Source organism: Scardinius erythrophthalmus, assembly GCF_964197995.2.
Source record: "Scardinius erythrophthalmus genome assembly, chromosome: 10".
Lineage (NCBI taxonomy): Eukaryota > Metazoa > Chordata > Actinopteri > Cypriniformes > Leuciscidae > Scardinius > Scardinius erythrophthalmus.
In genome coordinates, this window is record NC_138230.1 from 26,724,878 (window position 1) to 26,750,076 (window position 25,199).

Consider the following 25,199-nt stretch of genomic DNA (forward strand, 5'->3'; position numbering starts at 1 on the left):
TACAAATACAGTAGTGTGTCTGTGCCACAAATACATTTACTTGAGCTCTTCAAAGCAGCTTATATTAGGTTCTCGAGAAACAGCTTAGCTGTACCAAAGAGTTTCAAGAGTTTGACCATACAATTCATGCAATTCTATTTTGGGTGGGGAGGGAGAGAGAGAAAAGATATGCAGTTGCTCACTGTGTGGCTGAAGTTTTGCTCAAAGCACAATGGTGTTAAAGACCCCATGAAACAGCTAGATTCCAGTGTTGGGATTTTAACAATTGAAACCGTTGAGGTGGGAAATATTGATGGGTTTATCCCATGTATGTTGTTTAAAAGTTGATATAATAAATCTCCCATTTTTTGGTTAATGGGGTCTTTAAAGTGCTCCTGCACCTCACCGCCACTGTTAACATGCTATGCCTGATGTACTTGTGCCTGCTGTTGTGACTGTGCTGTGCACTTGTGTGTATTTTGTTAGCTGTGTTTATGTATGTTTGTGCATGTGTCTTGTGCTCACCATTAGGATCACTGGGTGTGCGATTTGTTCCTGAGCCCAAACCTGCAAGTACCTTCACTAAAGAGTCACAGCCACCCAATAAGCAGGCCATTCTCCCTCCCAAATGGCTGATGGCTGCTTCCTCCTCCTCAGAGCTTGCTCCAGTCCCATCCTCACCCCCCTCCTCTTCGTCATCATCGTCATCTTCATTATCATCGTCATCCGCTGCTCCCCCCATTGCAAAACCTCCTCCTCGGACTGTGTCTTTAAATGTAGATGACTCCTCCCGCACTAATCCCATTCCCCCTGTAACAGCAGGAGACCGTGAAATCCCGCCCACTATTCCCACCCTCTCTACCTTGCCTGCCATTCCTGCCCACCCCACCCCGCCCGCTATTCCCACCCACTCCACCTTGCCTGCCATTCCTGCCCACTCCACCCCGCCCGCTATTCCTGCCCACTCCACCCCTGCGGCCCCTACTGCCCCTACTGCTCCTAAACAACCACCAGTGCCCCCTCCCAAACCTGTCCATCACAACAGCAACACTGCACTGCAAGGTGAGTCAATATTTGTCCTGTTTTTGGCTTCTGCTCCAAAGATGCTACTGTAGATTATATGTGGCTTCATGCTGCTCTCTTCATAGACCTTAGTCAGAGTAGACACGACTGTGAGGGATGGAAGTTTGTATGAAGTTAATTATAGTGATTCTAAATTTTTGTAAAAATGTTATCCTGGGAAACCATGGAAACACCAAAGACACTAATATGTTATGTGTTTTATTAGACAGGTATAACACTTTTGGTTAAAAATGATCCAAAATCAAAAATAAATAAATAACCAATCAGTGTTCAAAACTGTCTCCTTACCTTAGATTGACATTGGTAAGCTTGTAATAATTTTTTCAAATTGAATTGGTCGGGTCGGTTTTTGTGGGAAATACGAGTTTGCCGCTGTTCGTCTTTGCGTCATTACGTCATGTCCGTATACATAAAGAAGTAGTCCCGGCTAGTATATAGCTTGCATTTGATATTGTTCAGTGTAACTTAATTGAATTAAAACTAGTTTTAAATGTGGATAAAACAAAATTCAAGTTGTTTTTAAATCCAAATCAATCCTTCATAATAATCTTCTGCCTATTACTACGTCCCAAGGTTCAAAAATTGAGTTTGTGTCTCACGTTACATGCTTTAGACACTATTTATCATGGTGCACTGAGGTTCATAACAAATCTTAAAGGGGTGGTTCGGGATTTTTGACATCGGACCTCATTTTTATGTCAGCCTGGTTGTTATTCATCAGTGGAGACATTTTTAAAAAAAAATTATCCAGTCCTTATATTTGGATAGTTAGCCGATGCTAGGCTAGCGCGAGTCAAGGGTAGATGTTAGCCAGCCATTAAAAACCGTTTTACTCTCTCCACAGTGCACCAAACGCAAATCAATTATAACACTAGACTATCGATGCAAATGTACGTTGAGAGAATAATGTTAGAAATCAAACTTACCTTTCATCTCAATGATCCCAAAGGAACTAGTTTCTCAGCAGCTGCGGAATTTTACTTTGCTCCAGTTAGTAATGCGGCAAAAAGTAAACACAGAAAAGAAGCGCCCTACAGTGTGTGTAGTACATGTGTGTACCGGCTCACTCGGTTGCCTAGGTAATCAATATCACTCCGCTGCTGCTGTAAACAAGGCTTATGATTACAGGGAACAAATTATAACTAATGCAATGTGATGAAAGGTAAGTTTGATTTCTAACATTATTCTCTCAACGGACATTTGCATCGATAGTCTAGTGTTATAATTGATTTGCGTTTGGTGCACTGTGGAGAGAGTAAAACGGTTTTTAATGGCTGGCTAACATCTACCCTTGACTCGCGCTAGCCTAGCATCGGCTAACTATCCAAATATAAGGACTGGATAATTTAAAAAAAAATGTCTCCACTGATGAATAACAACCAGGCTGACTTAAAAATGAGGTCCAATGTCAAAAATCCTGAACCACCCCTTTAAAACTCTCACTCATCATTGTGTGTTGTATGCTCGGGTTGGCTGGTCTGCGTTGTCCATCTGAAGACAAAAACACTGGCATGTTTTTATTTATAAATCTATCCTGGGTTTACTTCCTTCATATCTTTGTTCATACATCTGTAAAAAGTATCCTTCTAGCTATAGCCTCCGGTCACAGGAATTATTTTTACTGTCTGTTCCAGTGGTACGAACTGAATTTGGGAAAAAGGCATTTAAATTTGCTGCTCCCTCTGCCAGGAATTGTTTGCAAGGTACATAGAAACTGAGGATACTGGTCCCGTTGGACACTTTTAAAATAGTTTTAAATGATTTGGAGAATGAAACATCGGGCTGTAGATGTTTTAGCTAGTTATGTATGTGATATTGAATTTTTATTGGATTTGCTTGTGTGTATAGGTGTATGTATTGTTGGATGTTATTTGTTAAACTCAAACGTGCTGTGTCTGTCAGTCTTGGCCAGGACACTCTTGTAAAAGAGATTCTTAATCTCAATGTGCTTCTTTCCTGGTAAAATAAAGGTTATAATATCACGTGTGTGGATGCTGCAGGTGGTGAATTGTTTGTAGCCTCTTCGTACAGCTGCTGGATAGGAATTAAACTTGTCGTTTTCATGGCGGCTTGTAATCCTGAAAGTTCAAAACGACAGTCATCGTTGACAACTGGGGAATCACCAGTAGTCAAGTAAAAGACTTTGGACACAAGTAATTGACTGAAATTAGATTATATTCTAGTTTTAAATGTGCATCTGATTACAGATACAGTACATGGGAATACGTTATACTTACAAAAGCTTTGTATTTCAAAGAGAACGAGTTCTAAGGAACATAAAATTGCTTTTTTGTGGTCAAAAGAACAATTTATTTAGATGAAATTCGAATGGTATGACAGAGATTAGACTGCACAGAAAATGATATCTACAGATAACGCTAATACACACTAAAGACACGTAGTCACGCAATGTTGATGTTGGTAATATTAACAATTTGAGAACAAAGTATAACAATAATAATAATTTGCACGGTTTGACGTGATCTGAGATAACTTTGCTATTGTTAGTTTTAATCACCATTGCTAGCGTGATTTATTGTAAAACACTTTATTTATTTCAGTTGCCAGACATGTTACTTGTTCAGATGACATTTTCCGGTGAAACTTCTTATTTTGGATATACTTTCAAGACATAGTAACTGTAATTATGATATATAGTGAAAATCCACACTGGTGTGTTGTCAGACAACCCACATATATTCCTCAAAACATTAGATTTGTGGGCGCTGATGCACAACCCATGTAAAGAGGATAACTCTGCAAATAACTGCAATTTCAGGTTTCAAACAGAGATGGCGACAAAGAGGCGTATGCACTGCTTCTTTAAGGCGAGACACGGCAGGCAAAAAAAAAAAATATATTACTGGTCAATTTTGAGATTTTTGGATATTTGTCTTCAATAACATGCCTTCTTTCAGACTTGTGGTGAAAAAAAGTCAGAAATACACATTTAGGTCTTTATTTTGCTACACTTTGTCTGTTTGCATCTGTAGATTTCTCATAAATTAAACAAAAGTTGGCGTTCTTAATCAACATGCTGCTCCGCGATCGCTGTCTGCACCCTGTCATCACATGCACCGCTGGAAAGCTCTCTCTCTCTCTCCTGTACAATTCTGTCGGATCCAAATATGGTCATTTCCTTTTTATCAGCAACCAGTCGTGAAAGTAAAAGGGCTGAATGCGCAATCTCATTGACTGATGATAAAACTTTAAAGCCCGTTTTCTCAAAATGAAATCTCCACTTCAGTACCACCTATATAAACCAAACTTTCCAGTCTTGTACCTAGTTATATTACGAAGACATTTACTGAGGGATTTGTAAATATATTATTCCCAGCCTGTTTTATATAACATTTTATTCCAAAAAACATGGTGAAAATAATTTTTTAAGGCTATTGACAGTATATTCTGATTTACAGGTTAACAAAAGTAGATATCCATAAATCCCTCTGTAATTTTTTCCCATCTAAAATGTGAACACAATGAAAAAAATATTTTTAACCTGGCTTCATTCAATACTCAGATTTCGTTTTTTTAAAATATATGCAAATTAGTGCAGATTTAATTAGATATTGCCTAATTTGCATATTTAAACATTAAATTACAGAAAACTTGTAATACATTTTTTTTCTCATCTTAATGTAGGTAATCAACTGGGAAAGTTTCATGGTGATATCTGCTAGTTACAAGTTTTACCCTATTCACCTGTAGTGCCTGAAGTGATCAAACTTTAACGCAACAAATTTTAAGTTCAGGGAAGGAGGCAGACATTAACCCTCTGAGGTCGACAAACGCGCCGGCGCGTTTTGCTGGATTTTCTCCACATTGTAGCACTTTAAACTTAAATTTCTCCGTCATTTATGGTCATACAGAAAAAATAAATATAAAAAAAGAATCTGTGGTATTTCTACTTTTGTATGTGTCCACTTCCAATCAAATCAAAACATTGTGCTTTTGTAAAATAAAGAAAATAAACAGTGTGTGCGTTCTGCCTCTCCGTCGCGGTGAACTTTTTTTTCTTGAGCACGTCTATAAACTGAAACAAAACTCAGCGAATACTTGTTACACATTTATGAGCCATACACCTTTATAAACATTTAAGTGTGTACTTTTAAATGATCGGATTCAAAACGAAAACAAATATTCTCTGTTTAAGTATTTTGTATAAAACCAACAAGATTTCCAGCTTCTCAAACGCTTCCTAATTATTTTTAATTCGGCCACGCCCACTCGCGCAAAAGATATTCACATGCAAATCTCCACATGGAACGCGATCGCCCTCATTACCTCAACAACAAAACACTTCACTTCACTTTTCGTCGAGTTTGAAAGACGTGCCTGAGCTTACATTGGATTTACATCAGAAGGAGAAGAACGATACTTGAAGACAAGAAAGATAAGGTAAGAAATTCTTACATATTAGTTTGCTATTGTTGCATAAATTTCACATTGCAGTTGAACTGTTGCTAGATATATGGTGAATATTATAATATTTAGACCCGTGTTTACTGTTACTGTGTTTGTGGATATCTGCTCAAACGTAGATAGGCTATGTATATGGTAGGCCTAACCATAATGTTTTATATTTGATCGCAATCGCGTTTTAATGTATCATATTTTTGATCGCGATCGCGTTTTAATGTATCATATTTTTGATCGCGATCGCGTTTGAATGTATCATATTTTGGAAAAGCAAAACGCTCCAAACGGCTTCATGTTTTTACTATTATCTCATTTCATATCATCATAACGAATGGAAACATTTGAAGTAACATGATAATCAATATATTTTTCTCTAGCTTAGTTGTTACTGAAATCTTTTTGAAAATATATATAGGCTGCTATATTGTTATTATTTTATGCAGCACTGCGTATAGCCTATACCTACAAGGCACAACAAACCTGGTGTTCATTATATATTGTTGGAAACATTTGTGTGAGTGTGTGTGTGTATTCTGTGAATTAAAAAGCAATTTTAACAAGAAAAATCTAAAATGTATTCCCAAAATCGTGCAGGCCTTTCTCTTGATATCAGTATGTTCACTTTTTTTTTTTTCAGGGCCCAGATGCCACTGAGTCCTGCTGACTTCAACATTCACAGTACATGTCTCTGTACATGAACATGGTAAAGTGAAAATCAAACACCTTAGAAAATGAAAGGTATGTACAATGTTTTTAGGAATGGCACAAAGGTCTCTTTCTTCAATAAGTGCTTTTTTGTTGTGTATCTTTGGATTATGTTGTGTTGTAAATAAATCCAAACAATTTTAAAAGCCATTCTTTTTTAAATCTCCTCATTCTTTGTGCAAGGTTGGTCAGAATGATGGGCCCTGATAAGCTCCTAATAGGGCCATTAGGGAGGTTCTTTGTCTTTCTCAGGTGTGGAAAGCTTTCATATTAATGAGGTGATCCGCCCCTTCGCATATTGCTTTCTAACACAAAACACGTCGTAAAATTTTTAAATCAATATATTGTCTTCTCTGAATGAGCAGTCAGGGTGATTCTCACATAGTTTTAGAGCAAATATTCTAGGCTACGTGATACAATTTTCAAAAGTCTTGTGAAGAAATAATCAGTATGGGTTTCATGACCTTATTTCAGTGAGAATTTATTTTTGTATTTTCACAAACCACGCATAAATGTCATTATCTCAAAACTACAAACTTTTACATACATGCTGCTGATATATTATTGTAGCAGAGTTTGTGCTGAATACAGTGTAATTAGACTTTAGCCATGAAAATGTCACAAGTAACAGAAATAACCACAAATGTCAGAGCATGTCAGAACACCTCCAGGGCCCAGAAAACAGCTCAGACCTCAGAGGGTTAAATGTAACTTAAATCGTAATAAACATAAGCTACATAACGAAAGCAGTGGCTGACTGCCGGCATTTAAGCATAATAAAAAGAGCAAAATAAAATGTACCAGGCGCCCCTGCTTAATACCACAGTAACGTTAATAAAACTTTAAGAAGTTGTAAGAAGAAAATGACAGGCTTTGGTGTTATCTGATTGTATGGCGGTTCTTTCTGTAGGCTCGCTGATCAACTTAATGAAAAACACCACAAAGGCTGTCTTTTTGTGCTGCCTGCAGATTACCATAAGCACTTGGTGTCGCCTTTTTTATGGAAGTTTGTTTCCGCCACAAAAAAAAAAAAAGGTAATTGTGACTTCACATCTCACAATTCTGACTTGTTTACAAGATATAAACTCGCAATTGAGAGTTATGAAGTCAGTATTGGGGGATATAAACTCACAATTGTATCTTATAAAGTCATAATTGCAAGATATAAACTCACAATTCTGCAAATACAATTAATTGCAAGTTTGTATCCAGCAGTTGTGTCTTTTTTCAGTCAGTCTTTTTCAAAAAGTTGCAATCGGGAGTTATCGAATACAATTCTGAGGGGGGAAATGTAAGCTCACATCTGACATTGCAATTAGTTTATGATAGTCGATATAACTATTGCACGCAATTGCAAGTGTCACGCAATTCTGAGAAAAAAAAAGTCAAAATTGTGAGTTGTGAGATAAAAAGTTGCAATTACCTTTTAAATATTTTTTTTATTCCGTGGCAAAAACAAGCTTCCATAGTTTTTAGTTCACCTTGCATTTTAAATAGTTATTTAACAGAGCCTATCTCAGGATGTTGTGGCATTTTGCATTCATTTGCCATCTGTTTTTCTTGCACTTTCACTGTGATAGCGCTACCAGAGTTAACATGTCATGTATGGCGTGTAATTATATAATTTAGAACAAGGTCTCTATTTTGAGTCACTTTTGTAGAGTTAATACTGCATTTTGAATTCAGCAAAATGTCACATCATGGACAATCATTGTTTACATTATATTTCACTAGTGTCACTTCATAGTATTATTGAATTGATTATATTATTGTATTATATAAGTATTCATATGTATTGACTAGTTATGTTGTAATGCTGAACATTTGAAAGCCCAATTAATTCATTCCACATCTTACCTTTAGGATTTTTGGCAAGTTGGAGGTTATTTACAATGATTTATTTTTATTTTTTTTACATTCTTTTCAGGAATTAACATTTTTACGTTTTGTCTTTAGAACAATCTTAAGAAAAAAGAACAATGTGTTTGGGAATACAACATATTCTGTAACTGTATTCTTAGGACCCCTGACCTGTTCAGTTCAGTACCCCAGTCATGCAGCACTGCACAGTCTGTAAGCAGCTGGGCTGGACTATCACCATATATAGTGTACTTGTCCTTGACTGTTGTACAGGCTTCCTTATGGATTGTCATTCTGTAGATAGTATTCCATCCTGTAAGGTCATACTGTGGTTTCATAGTTTAAGTAATCAGCTATATTGTTTCCTGTCCTGGAGTGTTTTGTTTTGACTCTGTACATATTGGTCTTTAATTCATATTTATCATCAGAGCATCATTTTACTCGTACTACTTCATTTGCCAGTACACCAGTACCAGTTTAATCATTCTCATGACAGAGACCTACATGATTTCCATTAAAATGTAATTCTGGTTAAGAGTTATTTTTACAATTATTTCAATTATAGGATTGCACATTTTCTAACAGAATAAAAACATATTGGTAACACTTTACATTAAAGTTAAATGTGTTAAAATTATTCAATGCATTAGGTATCATGATCTAACAATACAATGTTTTTACAGCATTTATTATTCAAAATTAATGTTAATGTACAAATGTAATATTGTTTTTTCATAATGCATTAATATTAATGTTATTTTATACAACTTGTTAAAACTGTATTAGTGTTTGCAGAAAAAATAACCTAGATTAATATATGATGTAAACGTGTCATTCCATGTTAGCTGTTGAATTCATTTTAATCTGTATAACCTTGTTTTAAATTGTTACTCACATATTAAATTAGCAACATATAATCATTATTTTAAATAATGTCCATGCATATCTTTCATATCTTAGTTTCACTTGTCCAGACTTTTGATTATCTGCACAAATTCTGCTTCACATTGTAGCTTTCTTAGGTAATATACCAGTCCATTTACGATGGGGTGGTCCAATGATTTTTTCTATCTTAATTTCTCTGGGGGGAAATAATTACAGTAATCTGAGAAAGTACTTTCAGTACAGGTTTGTAGAGATATTTAATATGGGGATATCAACCGTTGGAGATTAGTTCTGACAGTCATTTTCATTTTCAATTTAGCATTTATGCAGTTTGGAGGTTTTGTGGCTCAAGAAATGAAAATAAATTAAAGTAAAGTTAATTGAGGCAACTTCCATACATTCTACTTTTAGGTTATCCTTTTACAAACAGCTGTTACTTGCTTTGCTTGGTGGTATTTGCCATTGCAGTGATAGAAGGAATGAAGTTTATCATTACATTTTTGACACATACATACTAAATGTAGAAATTTCGCTGCCATTGGACAAATAATCTGAACTGACAGGTGTCAAATGTTATTTATAGGCTTTGTGTGTTTGTAATGTATAGCACAGTGAAGGAAAACAGGACAATTAACAATATAATAATTAATTAACAATAAATTATGGCCTGTTCTCTCCATTGGGTCTACTTGTGGGTCTTCAAATGGCTGTAGTGCACATTCTTTGGTGCAGTGTGGGCAGGGGAGAGTGGTAATTGTTGGTGGGTGGTTGAGCCTTTTTATTTTTCTCCTTGCAAAGCTGCCGCTTTGTCTCTGTGGGTCGGCAGATTTCTTCCAGGTGCTCCTGTCCAGTGCAGTGTGTTCCCAGTTGCTCGATGTGATATAGAATTTCTTCAGAATGGCCTTGATATTGTCCTTGTTATGTTTCTTTTGTCTGCCAGTTGCTTGACTACTTTCCTTCAGCTGGGAGTACAGGATCTGTCTGGGGAGACGTGTATTGGACATGCAGATGACATGGCCTGTCCCTCGAAGTTGGTACTACATTTTTGTAGTGGTGATGTTGGTCATGTTAGCTTCCTCCAAGATGCTGATGTTGGTGTGTCTGTCCTCCCAGCTGATCCTCAGAATCTTTTGTAAGGATCTTTGATGGTATTGTTCCATGGCTCTCAGGTGCCTGCTGTAGGTGGTCCATGACTCTGCTCCATACAGCAGGGTGGGGAGGACAATGGCTCTGTAGACCAGAAGTTTTGTTTGGTTTATTAGGTCTCGACTTCACTGGCACAACTCAGGCGATGATTAACCTCAGAGTTTATGTCAGCTTTTGAGGAAAGAAGGCTGCCAAGGTAGGGAAGTGATCCACATTTTCAAGAGTGGTGTTGTCCACTTATGCGCCCTGGCAAAAACATTCATGGTGGTTTCCCAAAGAGGGCGCCTGTGTGTGACTTTGTTTAGCGTGGGGAGACTGATGGTCAGACGGCCACCACACGGTCCTTGACAGATCTGGGTCAGAATCTAGTGGTATGGAGTCCAAGATGAGTGGGGGCCCTATTCTGCGGTAGTCTTCATCCGCCTTCCCAGCTGTTGCGACTCTCCTCTAAGGCCAGCCATCATCCTCTGCCTGTTCTACCATTGTGGTCTTGGTTCAATTGCTCTTTGTCAGGGACCTCTGCCCATACCTTGACCTTACTGCCATGTGTGGCCCTACCAGGAGCATAGCTCCAGACGGCATTGCTCTTGGGATCTCAGGAGCACACAAGCCTCTCCACCACGACAAGGTGGCAATCCCGCCAGAAAGGAATGATGGCCTATGTGTTGAGTGAGTCAGGTGTGTTAGTGTCTGCTGCTCCCTCCCTCTGAAGCAGAGAGACAGATGAGTGTTCCAGCGAGATGGGCAGGCTTAGACATGTCTCTGTGCTGTTTGTGCTGCTCTGCTGGCACAGTGTTCACTGAGCAGCTTCTTTCTCACGACACACCTGTCTCTGGGTGCTGCAGGAGCCCTGGCTTCTGCCAACAGTTCTAAGGAAATTCTGTTGTTAGACAGGTTTTAAACATTGTGTTTCACATCAAATCATTCAAAAATAGATTTATTGTTTTGTTTTTGTTTGTTTTTCAAAGTAAAAATGCAGAAAGTTTTTTTGTGATGGGTAAGTTTAGGGTTAGGGGCTACAAAATGTCATTAGCTCACTATAAAAACCATTGTGTGCGTGCGTGCGTCCGTGCGTGATGTTCCTATAGGACTCAAAGTGTCTCTGTTTGTCCTCCATAGCAGCTGATGCTCTGTCTGCTCTCACAGACATGAGAACTCCCTGTACTTTTGTTCTCAGACTTTATCAGTACAGTAGAACAGAACAGTTATGGCCCCCTTTTTTTAGCCACCTGGATTCCAGATGTATTTTTTCCTGTTCATTTTCTCTATTTCAGAAAATCAGTAAAGAGTCATGAACCAAATCATGGATTAAATAAAACTGCCTTTAAATTTTATTTAGATGTTTAATTGATTCAGTGAGTTCAGTCCATGATTTGCTGCATTCATATGCTGTTTATTTGGATTGACTTAAAATAGATGAGATCTCATTCTGACAGCTGGACCAGTGTCATTGAGGAAAGATAACTTTAGACATGCTGTGGCCCAGTGACATGAGAGGCAGGCAGCAGCTGCTCAAGTGTTAGAAACACAGTACACTACCCCTCTCCAACAGGATCCATTTATAGACTCCCTAGTCCAGATACCAGGACAATCCCATTTCAGTATAGTCTGTACCAGTTGAGCAATTGAGTGTTTCCCCCAAATGTATTTATATTGGCTTCATTGTTGGAAATTTTGCTGAACATATTCATACTTGTATTTAAATCATAATATTTTCTCACTTAATTTTTAGTAAAGTTCATTTTAAGGCTTTGAATTTGTGAAGTTGCATATAATCTAAAATGTTCCCTGTCTTCCTTTGTACTCTTGCAATTGGTTGAGCCAGATGACCATATGTTCTTTCATAATTTACTCACCCTCTTGTCTTTCCAAGACAAGACTTTTGTTCATGTTCAAAACACAAATGAAAATATTTTTAATGAAACCTGAGTTTTCTGTCCTTCATTTGAAAGTCCATTACACCAAATTTTAATGCTTCAAAAAGTAAATAAATACATTGTAAAAATCTGTTTGAACATGATTGCTTTATATGATAAACAGATTTAATTTAAGCTTTGATGTACATTGATGCACGAAAACAAAGCTAATCGGTTCTTGTGTGTCAAGCAAGAATGTTTAAGTTCAGTTTACCAAATTCAGTGAGCTTTATGTATGTGCATTGGTCAATGTTTATATGTGAATAAAAGCCTATACTAACCCTTTAAGCAGGAGGTTTTAATAGGTGTCACTTGTTGAGCTAGACCAGTGTCCAACTGTGCTTGTGATTGTTGTATGAGATGCTAAACATAATGAAATCCTTCATCCACCCCAAAGTGTCAACGTTACAAAGATATTACAAAGCTCCGCCTCCTCAGTATTGGAACAGCTGGAGACAGCAGGGCAAGTCTGGAGTCTATCTGTCCCTGCCCACCTACCTCAGCCAAAGGGGCTCTCAGCTTCACCCAGGTAGCCCTGGTGTCTCCCCATCCCACACCAGCTGGCATGCATGTCCTAATGTTCTAATAACCTCACAGAGTCATGCTTTTTTTCACACCCATACTCAACATTTTTTTTGATTTCTTCTCCAAATCACTACGATTACTGAGGACCGATAAATGAAATTCTGTTCATCCTATTTAAAAGATGTGACAATCACATGTAACCAGTGTTAACGATGACCAATAACAAGTAATGAAGATTAAATTCAGACTCAATCTGGATGACATCTGAACATGCACCTGTATACTAACGTTTCACCCTCTCACAGAACATACAACTTGACTGAGTGTCACTTAACAAGTTCTTTGGAGTAAGTTTGGAGGCAGTGGCAGTGTCTAACATTGAGTTTTTGACATTTAGTGTGGAACTAAATGTGAACTAAACGCATTAGGCATGCAAGCATGTTAACTGAGACGTGAATGCTTGGCCGACACATTGCAAGTGCAAACGTAATGTGCACTGTATCAGGACTTAAGAGGGCGGTTATTTTCTTTACATGTCTGATGTTATTCTCTACAATAACACGCATTGATGAATCATGTACAAGACCAGGAACATGTATTAAGAATCTTAAATAGGGTCAATTTTGGTTTAATGTTCACTACAACCAAGGCCTGATTGAGAAAACTGACCACTGAAGTAGGATGTTTAAGAACCAAGTACAATAACTGTATTCGTTTCCACACCAATATAACTTTCTATATACCACTATAACATTATTATAAGCACACATTTTATCGTTCATCAGCTGGAAAATATTTCAGACAATATTCCTCTGTCATCATTGCAGCTAGGGTGTGGACATTCCTTTTCTCATAAAATTAGGACGATTATTAAAACTTTATAGGTATTATTATCATAACAGTTATCCTTGGTGTGACTAAGCCTTTTACTCTGATGTTCACTGTTACGTCCCTTGTGTCAGAATTCAGAATGCAGCTTGTTCTGAACAGCCATTTATGAAAAGTCATGCTTTTCTAGCTAGAAGCCTTTCTGTTAATTCTGCATAGAGTGGAATGTTTCAGACCTTATATATCCCAGAATATTAGAATCTATTATATATTATTTAATCTGTTATCATATATTATATAAATTCCCTCCCCATCCTGTACTAATAACTGTTTGATTAATTCCATGGCATGCAAATTAATAACATGGCTGATAAAATCCTACCTTGTACAAACTTATGTGCTTTAACTCTTTTCTCTGTGAAGTTAATTTTGATTTTACTTTTTTCTACAGTGGATCCCTCTCAAGTCCCAGTCAAGCGATCTCCTCCTATTCCCCCAAAGAGGATGACTCCTGTGACCAAACGCCACTCAGACGACTCTTCGGCCAATCAGCCTGAGCCTCCACCCCCAGGCCCTTCCTCCATCCCAGTTCCAGCCCCTGTGTCTGCCCCTCCTCCTGCCCAGCCTTCTGCCCAATCAGATGACAGCAGAAACTCAAACTCTGAAGCACTCTCTCCTCCACCAACCCATATTCCACCATCCCCTCCTCGCTCCCACCCACCTCCTGAAGTGCCCCGCGTGGACCCACCCAGCCCCACTACAGACCCACCCTCCCAGCTGCCCTTACCTCTGCACATTCGCATCCAGAGAGCCTTGAACAGTCCAGGCCTGGTCCAGCCCAAACCGGAAGGATCCCAGCGAGCTCACTCACTTCTCTTTGAATTACCTCCAGAATTTCTCGCTGACGCTCCAGGAGGGGGACGATACTCGCTTCCTGTCACTATCGAACCTCTGCGACTGTGAGTGTACATATCAGTTTATCCAAGAACACAATGTTCTCTACCCTTGTACTACTTCTAACATTGAAAAACTTGTGACAGTTGTCACAAAATTGTATCACTTGAACGAGTTTTTAAGTCTTGCCATTTTAAAAATTCAAACGATTTTTAACCATTCAAGCCCATGAAGACAAATGGAGTTCTCTTTCACATCTTGTTCTTGAACGGACAAATACACATAAAATTGTCAATCAATCCTCTTTGCAAGTATCCTCATAAACACAGTCTGTAATGTCTTAGGTGAACATAAACAGCATAAAAATTGGATGTTTCATTATATTGAATCCATGCACTAGGTCTTAAAGTGAGAGCAGACTAGTCAAGTCAAGTCATCTTCATTTATATAGCGCTTTTAACAATGTAGATTGTCTCAAAGCAGCTTTACAGAGATAAGCGTATAATTTAAGGTAACAGAGATTGTTTCGGCTTTTACAGCAGAGTTAAGTTATTTCCATCTAAAGTTAGTTTTAATTGATTTGCTTCCGTCGCAATGTTATTAAATTTGGGGCCGCTAAGACGACACCATTCCCTCTACACAGACTTTAAACGCGAACCTGTGAGAAACGCTGATGGCGTTCACATGCGCATTTAGAATGGGTTCTATAGTTATGTGCGTTTGAATATACACAGGTTTGGAATTCCCTACAAGCCAAGCCTAAACAAAATACTTGTCTTTCCTTATAAATTTTGATAAGGAATTTTATTTTATTTGTTGCTTTGGGGTAGGACCGCGAGACGAATTTTCCCGACAACGCCTTATCTGTAGAGTGGTAGTGGGATCTTCCATAGGGAGAGACTAGTTGGCACTTCAGCACTGCGTTGTCATCGGTCCAGGCGAAGGTCCTTCGTCAGATCTGGATACGGCCTGGATCCGGCAGGCTGCAGGAAAACCTCGGGATAAACACAGACACTAAAATTAGCGTAGATGCCATTCTTCTCATGATGTAACGAGTACATCAGGATTTTGGGGAAGTGTTCCCGGTTCCGGCTGACCTACTATATGCAGCCTAACATTAAATTATAGAAGTCTATAATGTATTATGTGAAAGCTAGGTCAAAAAGATGTGTCTTTAAACTAGCTTTGAACTGACAGAGTGTGTCTGCTTCCCGGACAATGGTAGGAAGACTGTTCCAGAGTTTTGGTGCTAAATAGGAGAAGGATCTACCGCCAGCAGTCGATTTTGATATTCTAGGTATTATCAACTGGCCGGAATTTTGAGATCGTAATAGATGTGACGGACTATAATGCGTTAAGAGCTTGCTCAAGTACTGCGGAGCTAAACCATTCAGTGCTTTGTAAGTAATCAGCAATATTTTAAAATTTGATGCGATGTTTAATAGGGAGCCAATGCAGTTTTGACAGAACTGGGCTAATATGGTCATACTTCTTGGTTCTGGTAAGAACTCGAGCTGCTGCGTTTTGGACCAGCTGTAGTTTGTTTATTAAGCGTGCAGGGCAACCACCTAGTAGAGCATTACAATAATCTAGCCTTGAGGTCATGAACGCATGAACTAATTGTTCCGCATTTGTCAATGAGAGCATATGGCGTAATTTAGATATATTTTTAAGATGGAAAAATGCAGTTTTACAGATACTAGACACGTGACTTTCAAATGAAAGATTGGTATCAAAGAGCACACCCAGACTAATATACATGCTGCTGTCTGTGTCATTAATGTTCATCAAACAACAAAAGACAAGACAAAATCACTCACTGCTTTTGATGATTAGCCTAACTTCTGTAGCTTTAACAAGGATTAATCGATATTTAATATATAAAGAGAAGAGTCGAGGCTGAACATTGTTATTTTACATTTGATTAATCAATTTCTGTACCTGAATACTACTATTAGACCTACATGAAAATCTTAAAGCACACAACTACCCAATATATGCCACATACAGTATGCTCACTGTGTCTTAATGATTTTGATTTGTTTAGGCCTGAGGATGATGATTTTGACATTGAAGAAGAGCTGCAGAAGCTGCGTCCAGTCCCTCGGCCCACGCGACAGCTGGAGCTGGAGCCACGCAGCCGACGCGGTCTGGTGGGAGACCCTCGAGTCACTGTCATTCCTGAGGACGCGGGCCCTGGAAACAGTGAGGACGAGGATGAGAGCGATTCTGACGGACCCATTAATTACAGAGATGATGATGATGAAGATGATGAGGAGGAGGATGTTCCCACAAGTAGGATGCTTTAATTCTGTCTGACTAGTCTAATTGTGATTTAGGAATGTTGTTCTTGTCCTGCACTAATATGTGCATACAAAGTTTGTGACAGTCAGCACTTTAAAAAATGAAACAGTTGAATATGCTGTTAAAACTCTCATTGTGTTTGTTTGGGGTCAGTATAATATTTTTTGAAAGAAAATAATTTTATTCAGCAAGGATGTGTTAAATTGATCAAAAGTTACAGTAAAGGCATTCATAATGTTACAAAAGATTTATATGTCAAATAAATTTAGTTATTTTGAACTTTCTATTCATTAAGGATTCCTGAAAAATGTTTTATCACGTTTCCACAAAAGTATTAAGCAACTGTTTTCAACATTGAAAATCATTGAAAAAAAAAAATCTTAAGCTGCAAATCAGCATATTAAGATCACATTAAGCATCCTGTTCACACCAAGAACAATAACTATAACGATAACTAACTTTAAATGCTCGAACCTCGAAATCTTTAAAGCAGAATGGATTCTGATTGGCTCTCAATGTTTTTTATAAGTTCATCAGCTGGAAAAAAAAAACATTCTGAAAGTGATTCTGACTATATTGATCCTCTGTTGTCAATATCGTTATAGTTGTGGTATGAAGGATGTGGTGTGACATTTAAAAAGATTTTTAGAACACTATCTTTTATAGTTATTGTCCTTGGTGTGAGTGGGCCTTTAGAATGATTTCTGGAGGATCATGTGACACTGACAACTGGAGTAATGGCAGCTGAAAATTCAGCTTTGACCAATTACAGAAATAAATGACATTTTAATACATCCAAATATATTTAAATATATATTCAAATAGACAGTTTTGTACTTTCACAATATTTCTGTTTTTATTGTAATTTAGGTCAAATAAATGCAGTCTTGGTGAGCATAAGATACTTATTTCAAAAACATTTTAAAAAAATACAGACCTCAAACTTTTGAATAGTAGTGTACTTTTAACCGTCCATGGTGGAAATTATATTTTTGAGACTTTGTCGCATAGGCCTAAAAGTAAATGTGATGGAGTAATAGTGTAATCTCCTTCAGAACGTAGGGTTTTGCTCAAACTCTTTTCTATCTAACAGATTTCTTATCTCAGAGCGTTTTAATCATCTTTGTGTTAGATCATGGATGTTACAACTTTGTTCACACATAAGATCAATACAAAGTTTGTGAAAACACCTAATGAGGATTATGGGTGCATCTTGTCAGGTGGTCTTGCGAGCCGTGTGAAGCGAAAGGATACTCTGGCACTAAAGCTGGAGCGTCAGCAGGAGAAAGAGCAGTCTGAGGACCAGGAGAACATCGCCTGGAACAACAAAGAGCAGTGGGAAGCTGTCCGCAACAAGATCAGCACCACCCTCACAAGGTCTGCCTGTGTGTTCAGAGGGGTTTTATGGGGTCTTTGTCCTTTCCACACTGACACTGTGTGTATTTTGTGTTTTTGTATGTTCTCATAGGAGGTTGAGTCAGAGACCCTCCGCACAAGAACTTGAGCAGAGAAATATCCTACTAGGTCAGTTACACCCCTTGTCTTCTAGTCCTCCATAATATTTGTGGTAATCAGTCATACCTGGTAGTCGCAATTTTTGAATGCTTCTAAAAAAAAAATGTTCTCAATATCTGCGTGCTCTTCTGTTTCAGCCAAGAATGAAGCGGACCGACGGGCAGAAAGGAGCGAAATCAAGCGCAGGCTGACCAGAAAGGTTTGAAGGCACATTCATTACTTGACTAAGTTAGTCATGAAAACCACTAAAGGCTTAAATGTTTGGAATTAGTTTGAAAGGCGAATACACTACCGTTCAAAAGTTTGGTGTCGGTAAGTATTATTTTGAAATAAGTCTCTTATGCTGCAAGGCTGCATTTAGTTGATCAAAAATTCAGTAAAAACTAATATTGTGAAGTATTATTACACTTTACAATAAGGTTTCTATTTGAATTATTTTTTTATTTTATTTTTTGTGATGGCAAAGCTGATTTAGCAGCCATTACTCCAGTCTTCAGTGTCACATGATCCTTCAGAAATCTTACTAATATGCTGATTTGCTGCTCAAGAAAAAGTATATGAATAGAAAGTTCAAAAGAGCAACATTTATTTACTTATTTTTGTAACTTTTAAATGTCTGACACTTTTTATCAATTGAATGCATCCTTGTTGAATAGGAGTATCAGTTTCTTCTAAAGGAAAAAAAAATGGTACTGACACCAATTTTTTTAACTGTACTGTATAAGTTGTCTCTAAAGTCATGGTAATCAGCAGTAATTAAAAATTATAATAAAATTTAACTTAAGTTAATTTTCTTATCCTTTTCCAGAATAAAAGCAGCCATACTCTCTCTGTTAGAGTTTCAAAATGTAATACAATAAATATTAAAATAAAAATAAGTTTGCTCACTACTCACTTCTGACTTCTTAACTATCAATGCATAGTTCAAAAAACATATAACATATAGTCGATAACTAACCAAGTTACATGAACGGTTACAAACTGCTTCTAATTGTGTCAAAAATATTTTGAGTGAGGTGCAAGTAGATACTAATCTTGCATGACGTGAAAGTAAATGTTGTTGTGTCTTTACATCTGCAGTTGTCACAGAGGCCCACGGTAGCTGAGCTCCAGGCCAGAAAAATCCTGCGCTTTCATGAGTATGTGGAGTGCACTCATGCTCAAGACTATGACCGGCGTGCTGACAAACCCTGGACCAAACTTACACCTGCTGACAAGGTCTGAACGAATTACTGGTCTCATCTGCCCCCTAGTGGTGACCGATATAAGATCATTTCAATTTTGACTTATGTAAATTGTAAAATTAAATGTCTGCTGTCTAATAAAGCAAGACGTCTTTGCCAAACAAAGCTTATTTAAAAATGCACAATGACATTGAAAATACACTGTTTTTCAACCATCATCCAACTTCAAAGTCTTGGAATTGTATGTTGATTTGACCACATAACATCATCATTAAGATGTAGTTCTGTAACTCCACACAACCAGTGAAATTCTGACTAGGGGTGGAGGAAAAATTTGATTCTTAGATGCATCGCGATGCGGACGTGGACGATTCTGAATCGATTCACAAATGTCAAAAATCGATTTTCTAAAAAATCAAACAAAATTATAATAACGTAATATTGACGGAACGCAAAAAGGCGGAATTCTGAAGCGCGGACGTGCAGTCCCCGGACAGTCTGTGGCGTGCGCATGACAGAGACGCATGATGGCTGAGAGCGAAATCCAAACAGCACCTTCATTGTTAAAAGCTAACATAATTATGGAAAATTGGCATAATTTCGTTGTGGCCTTTTTTCTATTTTTGTATGAGAGCTGCTTTCTGTATTGTTTTGTTTTCACATCAATATGCTGTAAACAGATCTGGTATACGTACATTATACGTAGGTTTACTGTACTGCCCTCCAGAGTCACAGTGTGTATCAGTACAATGCCAGTCACAGAAAGTTACATTTTGACTGTGCTCTCTACAGATGTATAAGCTGTTTTTGATTTGTGGTATACAGCAACAATTTCAAGTCACAAGTCTTAGACTCTTTATTATTTATTTGTGTTTTTACTTATTTGAGCAGCTTTGTATGTTACTAATTATTCAGAAAATGCGTACGTCCACAAGCATTATTTTTGTATGAAAGTTGCTAGAACATAATTCTATATTTTTGTATGAAAGCTGTTTGTGATTTTGCTATTGCAAAATGTTTATTTATTTTTTTTTTTTTTTTTGTCTGAAGGATTATATTGCTTTATAACAGGAGGATGTTGGTTTGAAGTCTATTATTTTATGTTAGAAATTCAGAATATGCTGAAGTTTGTGTTCATTGACTACAAGTATGCTGCTACTACAGGCACACATTTCTTTTCCTGTTGGTTCTTTGCAATGTTGGGACATATGCTGGCAAATGTAACCTTACAGTTGACTTGCCAAATCACTTCCATTTGTTTTATTAATAAAATATATTGGAAGTAAATTCTTTATGGGTCATTATAAATGAGTAGTCATTTAGTCACATTTAGTCAAGTAGTCACACACAAAAAAAGACGCCTCGATAATCGTTTTAGCATCGCATCGCAGCCCTCGTAATCGTAATCGAATTGAATCGTGAGATGCCTAGAGATTCCCACCCCTAATTCTGAGTGTTCAGGTTGTTCTTTCTCTTTACTCTTGTGTTCTTTGTTCTCCACTAGGCGGCCATAAGAAAAGAGTTGAACGAGTATAAGAGCTCAGAAATGGAAGTTCATCAGGAAAGCAGGATATACACCAGGTCTGACATTTTCAGCACTTTTTTTAATTTGCATATTATGCCTATATATACTTTCTGGATCTTATATACACTTAATTTTCTGCTCACCAAAGCTGCATCTATTTGATCAAAATACAGTAAAACAGTATTATTACAGTAAAAGCAGTATTATTGTGAAATATTATTACAATTTAAAATAACACTTTTCTATTTTAATATATTTTAAAATAGTAAAAAATAAAATAAATAAAATATATATTAATTTATTCCTGTGAAGCTGAATTTCCAGCATCATTAATCCAGTCTTCAGTGTCACATGATCATTCAGAAATAATTTGAACATGCTGCTCAAGCAACATTTTCATTGTTAACAGTTGTGCTGCTTAATATTTTGGTGGATACTTGCATGATATTTTTTTCAGGATTCTTTGATTTTATATATATATATATATATATATATATATATATATATATATATATATATATATATATATTCAGCAGGGATGCAATAAATTGATCAGAAATAACAGTAAATGCATTAATAATGTTACAAAAGATTTATATTTTAAATAAATGCTGTTCTTTTGAACTTCTATTATTTTTTTTATTTTTTTTTTTTTAAATCGCACTGACCCCGAACTTTTAAATGGTAGTATACACATAGAAGACATTTTTATTAAACAAAGTGAGAAATGGAGAAATGCAGAGCTTATTGTAGAATATTAATGAAAGAGTTTAGGGGGCGGCCATCGTTTTATTTAGGTTATAATTAAAATAATCTGCATGTGAAAATGATCATTGTCTTTAACCATCACATGGACTGAATGTGCATAACAAAAATGTAATTTATTCTTTCAATTCCTTTTGCAGGTTTCATCGGCCATAATCCGCATCCCTAAAGAGGAAACCCTAGACAGATAAAAGCTGCCCCCATAACTGCAGCTAAAAGCCTCCATCTCACTCCAGCATCCTGTTTCCCATGATCCTCCAGCGTATACTGATGAGTGCCCAGGCCAGCTGCTCAGTTCTCTAGAGTGAAAAGGAGGAGGAAGTGATGTGGATGTGTGCAGGACACTGGTACTTGCTACTTCAGACACTTTTGGGCAGCAGTTTTGAAGTGCCAGCTCTCTGTAGAGTTCCCATGATTCCCATGGCCGGATCACTTTGTTGGAGTATTTCAGGGAAAAGAGGACACAGAACTGTGTGGATTGGGGGTGTTTTAATTGTCTTTATGGTACACACAGTTCTGTGATCAAGAATAGGCGTGTGTACTCAAACAATAATACTTTTATAGAAATGATGACACTGGTGATAAAACTTTTTTAGTGGCGAGTGATTGTGAGAGACTGTGTGTGTGGTGAATGTGTGTTTATAAATGCTGTCCACTCATGCCTTAACACTGGTACGAAATAACTTTTTTTAGCCTGACCTTAGAGTAATACAGAACAAAGTCTGCATATAACACTGTTTCTCACCCTGAACACACACTGATGTGTGTTGATCTGAAAGCTCATCTTTGACATTCTCAGGACGTCAGCACACGGTGTCACTTTTTATGTGCACTTTACTGTAAATTACCATCATTTTTTACTTGTTCACACAGATTAAACCACCTTCTTTAATATTCTTCTCTTTTAACAACACAGCACTTCACTTTAGATATTTCAAGCTTAATCACACAAAAACTTGCAATATTTTACCCCAAAATCATAAGAAAAATACAATTTTGGCATGAAGAAAATTAAGCCTCGAAACCACTAAGATTTTTAGCATTGTGATATTATTTTTGTGACATTTAAGCATGTTTTCCCCCGAAATATTCTTATTATAATGTTGTAACTTTTTTCTACTTTTTGTCAATGCACATTCTCAATGGTAATTCTTACTGTAATATATCTTTTTTTTTTTTTACTTTATTACAACGAAATACTGTAATTCAATACTTTTTCATATTAGCATGCATTAAAATTAAAAAAAATGTTTTTTTTTTTTTTATCACACTACCATAATGGAAATTACATTTGTTTTCATATTACTGATAATTCTTTTTCTTTTCTTTTTTTTCACAATGCCAAAAATTTTAATGATCTTAAGCTTCATTTTCTTTAGGCAAAACATTTTTTCTTTTTCTTTTTTTCTTTTTTTTTTTATTGTATTGTATTGGGGTGAAATATAAATGTTATTGACATGTTTCACAAGATTCAGATGTAGATGATGATGATATAGTTCATTGAACAATTTAAAACAAAATGGTTGATGTTACATCATGGAGTCATTGTGAAAAATGTTGGTGCATTTTTGACTGGTACATAAAAGTGAATTTTTTTTCCCCATGTCACTGCTGGTTTTATGGTACACTTTGTTTTGTAGGCCACCAAGAGGGCCTGTGCACTGTATAGAGACATGCTGTAGATTGATTATATTGTATATCTCGTCTTCCTGACATCAAACATTTGTTTTAATTGTAATTATAGTATTACACTATCCTGTTTTTATAAGGTGCAAACAGTATGGCTACAGGTTAAGTGATATAATAATCTGATACAGAAAAGCTGTATAGTTAATTTTTTATGTAAAGGTATTTTAAAAAGGTCTTTCAAGTAATACATGTACATTCACTTCACCATTAATTAAAACCTAAACTGTGAGTATCATTTGGTTCATTTATTTTGTATTATTATAATTTTACATAAGACATCCCTGTGTACTGATGCATGGAACATATCTGTCCCTTGGATGCCTCATTAATGTGTTCACTAACACCAACAAACATGTCAGATTTTTCCTAATTTTTTATATCACGTCAGGTTTGGAACATTCCATTGTAATTCCGTACTATAAGAATATGAGAATAAATCACTATCAAGGTACAGATATCAAAGTATAGTGATTTTTAGTCTTGGTATTATGGTAATACCACTTTTTTTATATATATATCGAAGTACCATGGTATTACACCATCTGATGCCTGATATTGAACTATGTGCCGCCTGTGTTTTACCTTAGCTAAATTAAAAGCGGATGGATGGACACACACTCCTACGGCCAATTTGGCATGCCCAATCTACCTAACCTGCATGTCTTTGGACTGTGTTTGGGGAAACCAGCTAAAGTAACAGCATATGATTAGCAATAAAGCTATTTGCATTATTTACTTGGGGTCTGTAGATGGCAGTATAGATTCGCTCAAAATTACTACTTGTCATGTGTTTCCTTAACCATTGCCTTCCATTGTTTTCCTGTCTGATCAAGATTTTCTTGAATATGTGATATATGTATGTTTTTAACTGTTCTGGAATAGTTGTGCAATTATGATCAACCACTATATTTATTCTTATTCTTGTAGCATCTTGTGTTTAAACCGTGAAGTATAAACAATCGTGTCTGTCAGCTGTGGTTTCATCTCAGTTAAATCTCTTGTTATGTGCACTCGAAAGCTTTTGAAATGTTAATTAATAAGCTTGCAAAGAGGCATAACATTGTGGCTCCCTTATTGATATGTTTATTAACAGCCCACCCATCATGACATTTTAAAGTTTTCTTGTGTCATGAATTTTAAATGGCTTTCCACTGCTCTCCAAACACCTCTTCAACTCTCTCATCCATACACTGTCTCTATCCTTTTATCTGTCTTGCACAGTTAAAGTCACTTGTTTAAGTTTGTTTATGGCAAGCCATTTTAGCATTGAATACACCTGGCTCTAGTCGTAATTTAGTTTTGACTAGTAAAATTTTCTGCAATTTTGACTTAATTGGAATCAAGATATCCACGTGATTATGACTAGTCATAATATGCATTAAATATATAACAATGTTATTTGTTATATACATTCAAGATATCTACAATGTTATGTTGACTAGTCATATTCTCCCATTGATATGGCAGGTGGAATTGGCATATAAAACTATGATTTGACTATCCATAAATATATTTACTTAGTTTGTTTACCATATTTACATAAACACGTGATGGACAAGTATAATGCTTCAGAGGCAATTAAGGCAGACCCAGTCACAAAAAGGTAAAAGCTGATTTGAAAAAGTTGTTGTATTAACACACTAATCTCATAGATTAGTACAGTAGGTTGTATGTGATGTAAAATGACCCAAACATACAAGACCTTTATTATACCATAATTAGACAAAATGGCGGATAACAGTAGTTTCCAAGGTAGGATTGGTTAATAAAATGTTTAAGGTGGGGCTTAGCAAAGGTGTGTTTGCATGCATGTTTCAGATATCGATAAAGTAATTTTGACCAATAAGAATGTTAAACCCAGATATCTACGTTGAAATTCTTCCCAGTCTCAAAGCTAAATGCAGATATCTTCAAAGTTTTTCTTTGTCAGAAATCATCTTGAGATATCCATAATTAAATTGCAGATATCTTTAA

The 25,199-nt window shown here is 36.6% G+C and overlaps 1 protein-coding gene across 7 annotated transcripts in view; it reads left to right on the top strand.

The window, feature by feature from the left end:
* Positions 1-24,195, top strand: part of phactr4a (phosphatase and actin regulator 4a) — a 94,199-nt gene extending 70,004 nt beyond the window's left edge. For 2 of the 7 annotated variants that reach the window (XM_081377114.1, XM_081377113.1), the window contains 10 exons: positions 511-1,041; positions 12,394-12,525; positions 13,801-14,308; positions 16,291-16,538; positions 17,768-17,924; positions 18,016-18,071; positions 18,200-18,261; positions 19,143-19,280; positions 20,751-20,827; positions 21,677-24,195. In XM_081377114.1, the coding sequence (XP_081233240.1) occupies positions 511-1,041; positions 12,394-12,525; positions 13,801-14,308; positions 16,291-16,538; positions 17,768-17,924; positions 18,016-18,071; positions 18,200-18,261; positions 19,143-19,280; positions 20,751-20,827; positions 21,677-21,692 (1,925 nt within the window). In that variant the 3' untranslated portion in view covers positions 21,693-24,195. The remainder of the gene's footprint in view (positions 1-510; positions 1,042-12,393; positions 12,526-13,800; positions 14,309-16,290; positions 16,539-17,767; positions 17,925-18,015; positions 18,072-18,199; positions 18,262-19,142; positions 19,281-20,750; positions 20,828-21,676) is intronic. The other 5 variants (XM_081377116.1, XM_081377115.1, XM_081377119.1 and 2 more) reach the window with 3 other exon arrangements.
* The last annotated feature ends 1,004 nt before the right edge of the window (positions 24,196-25,199 follow it).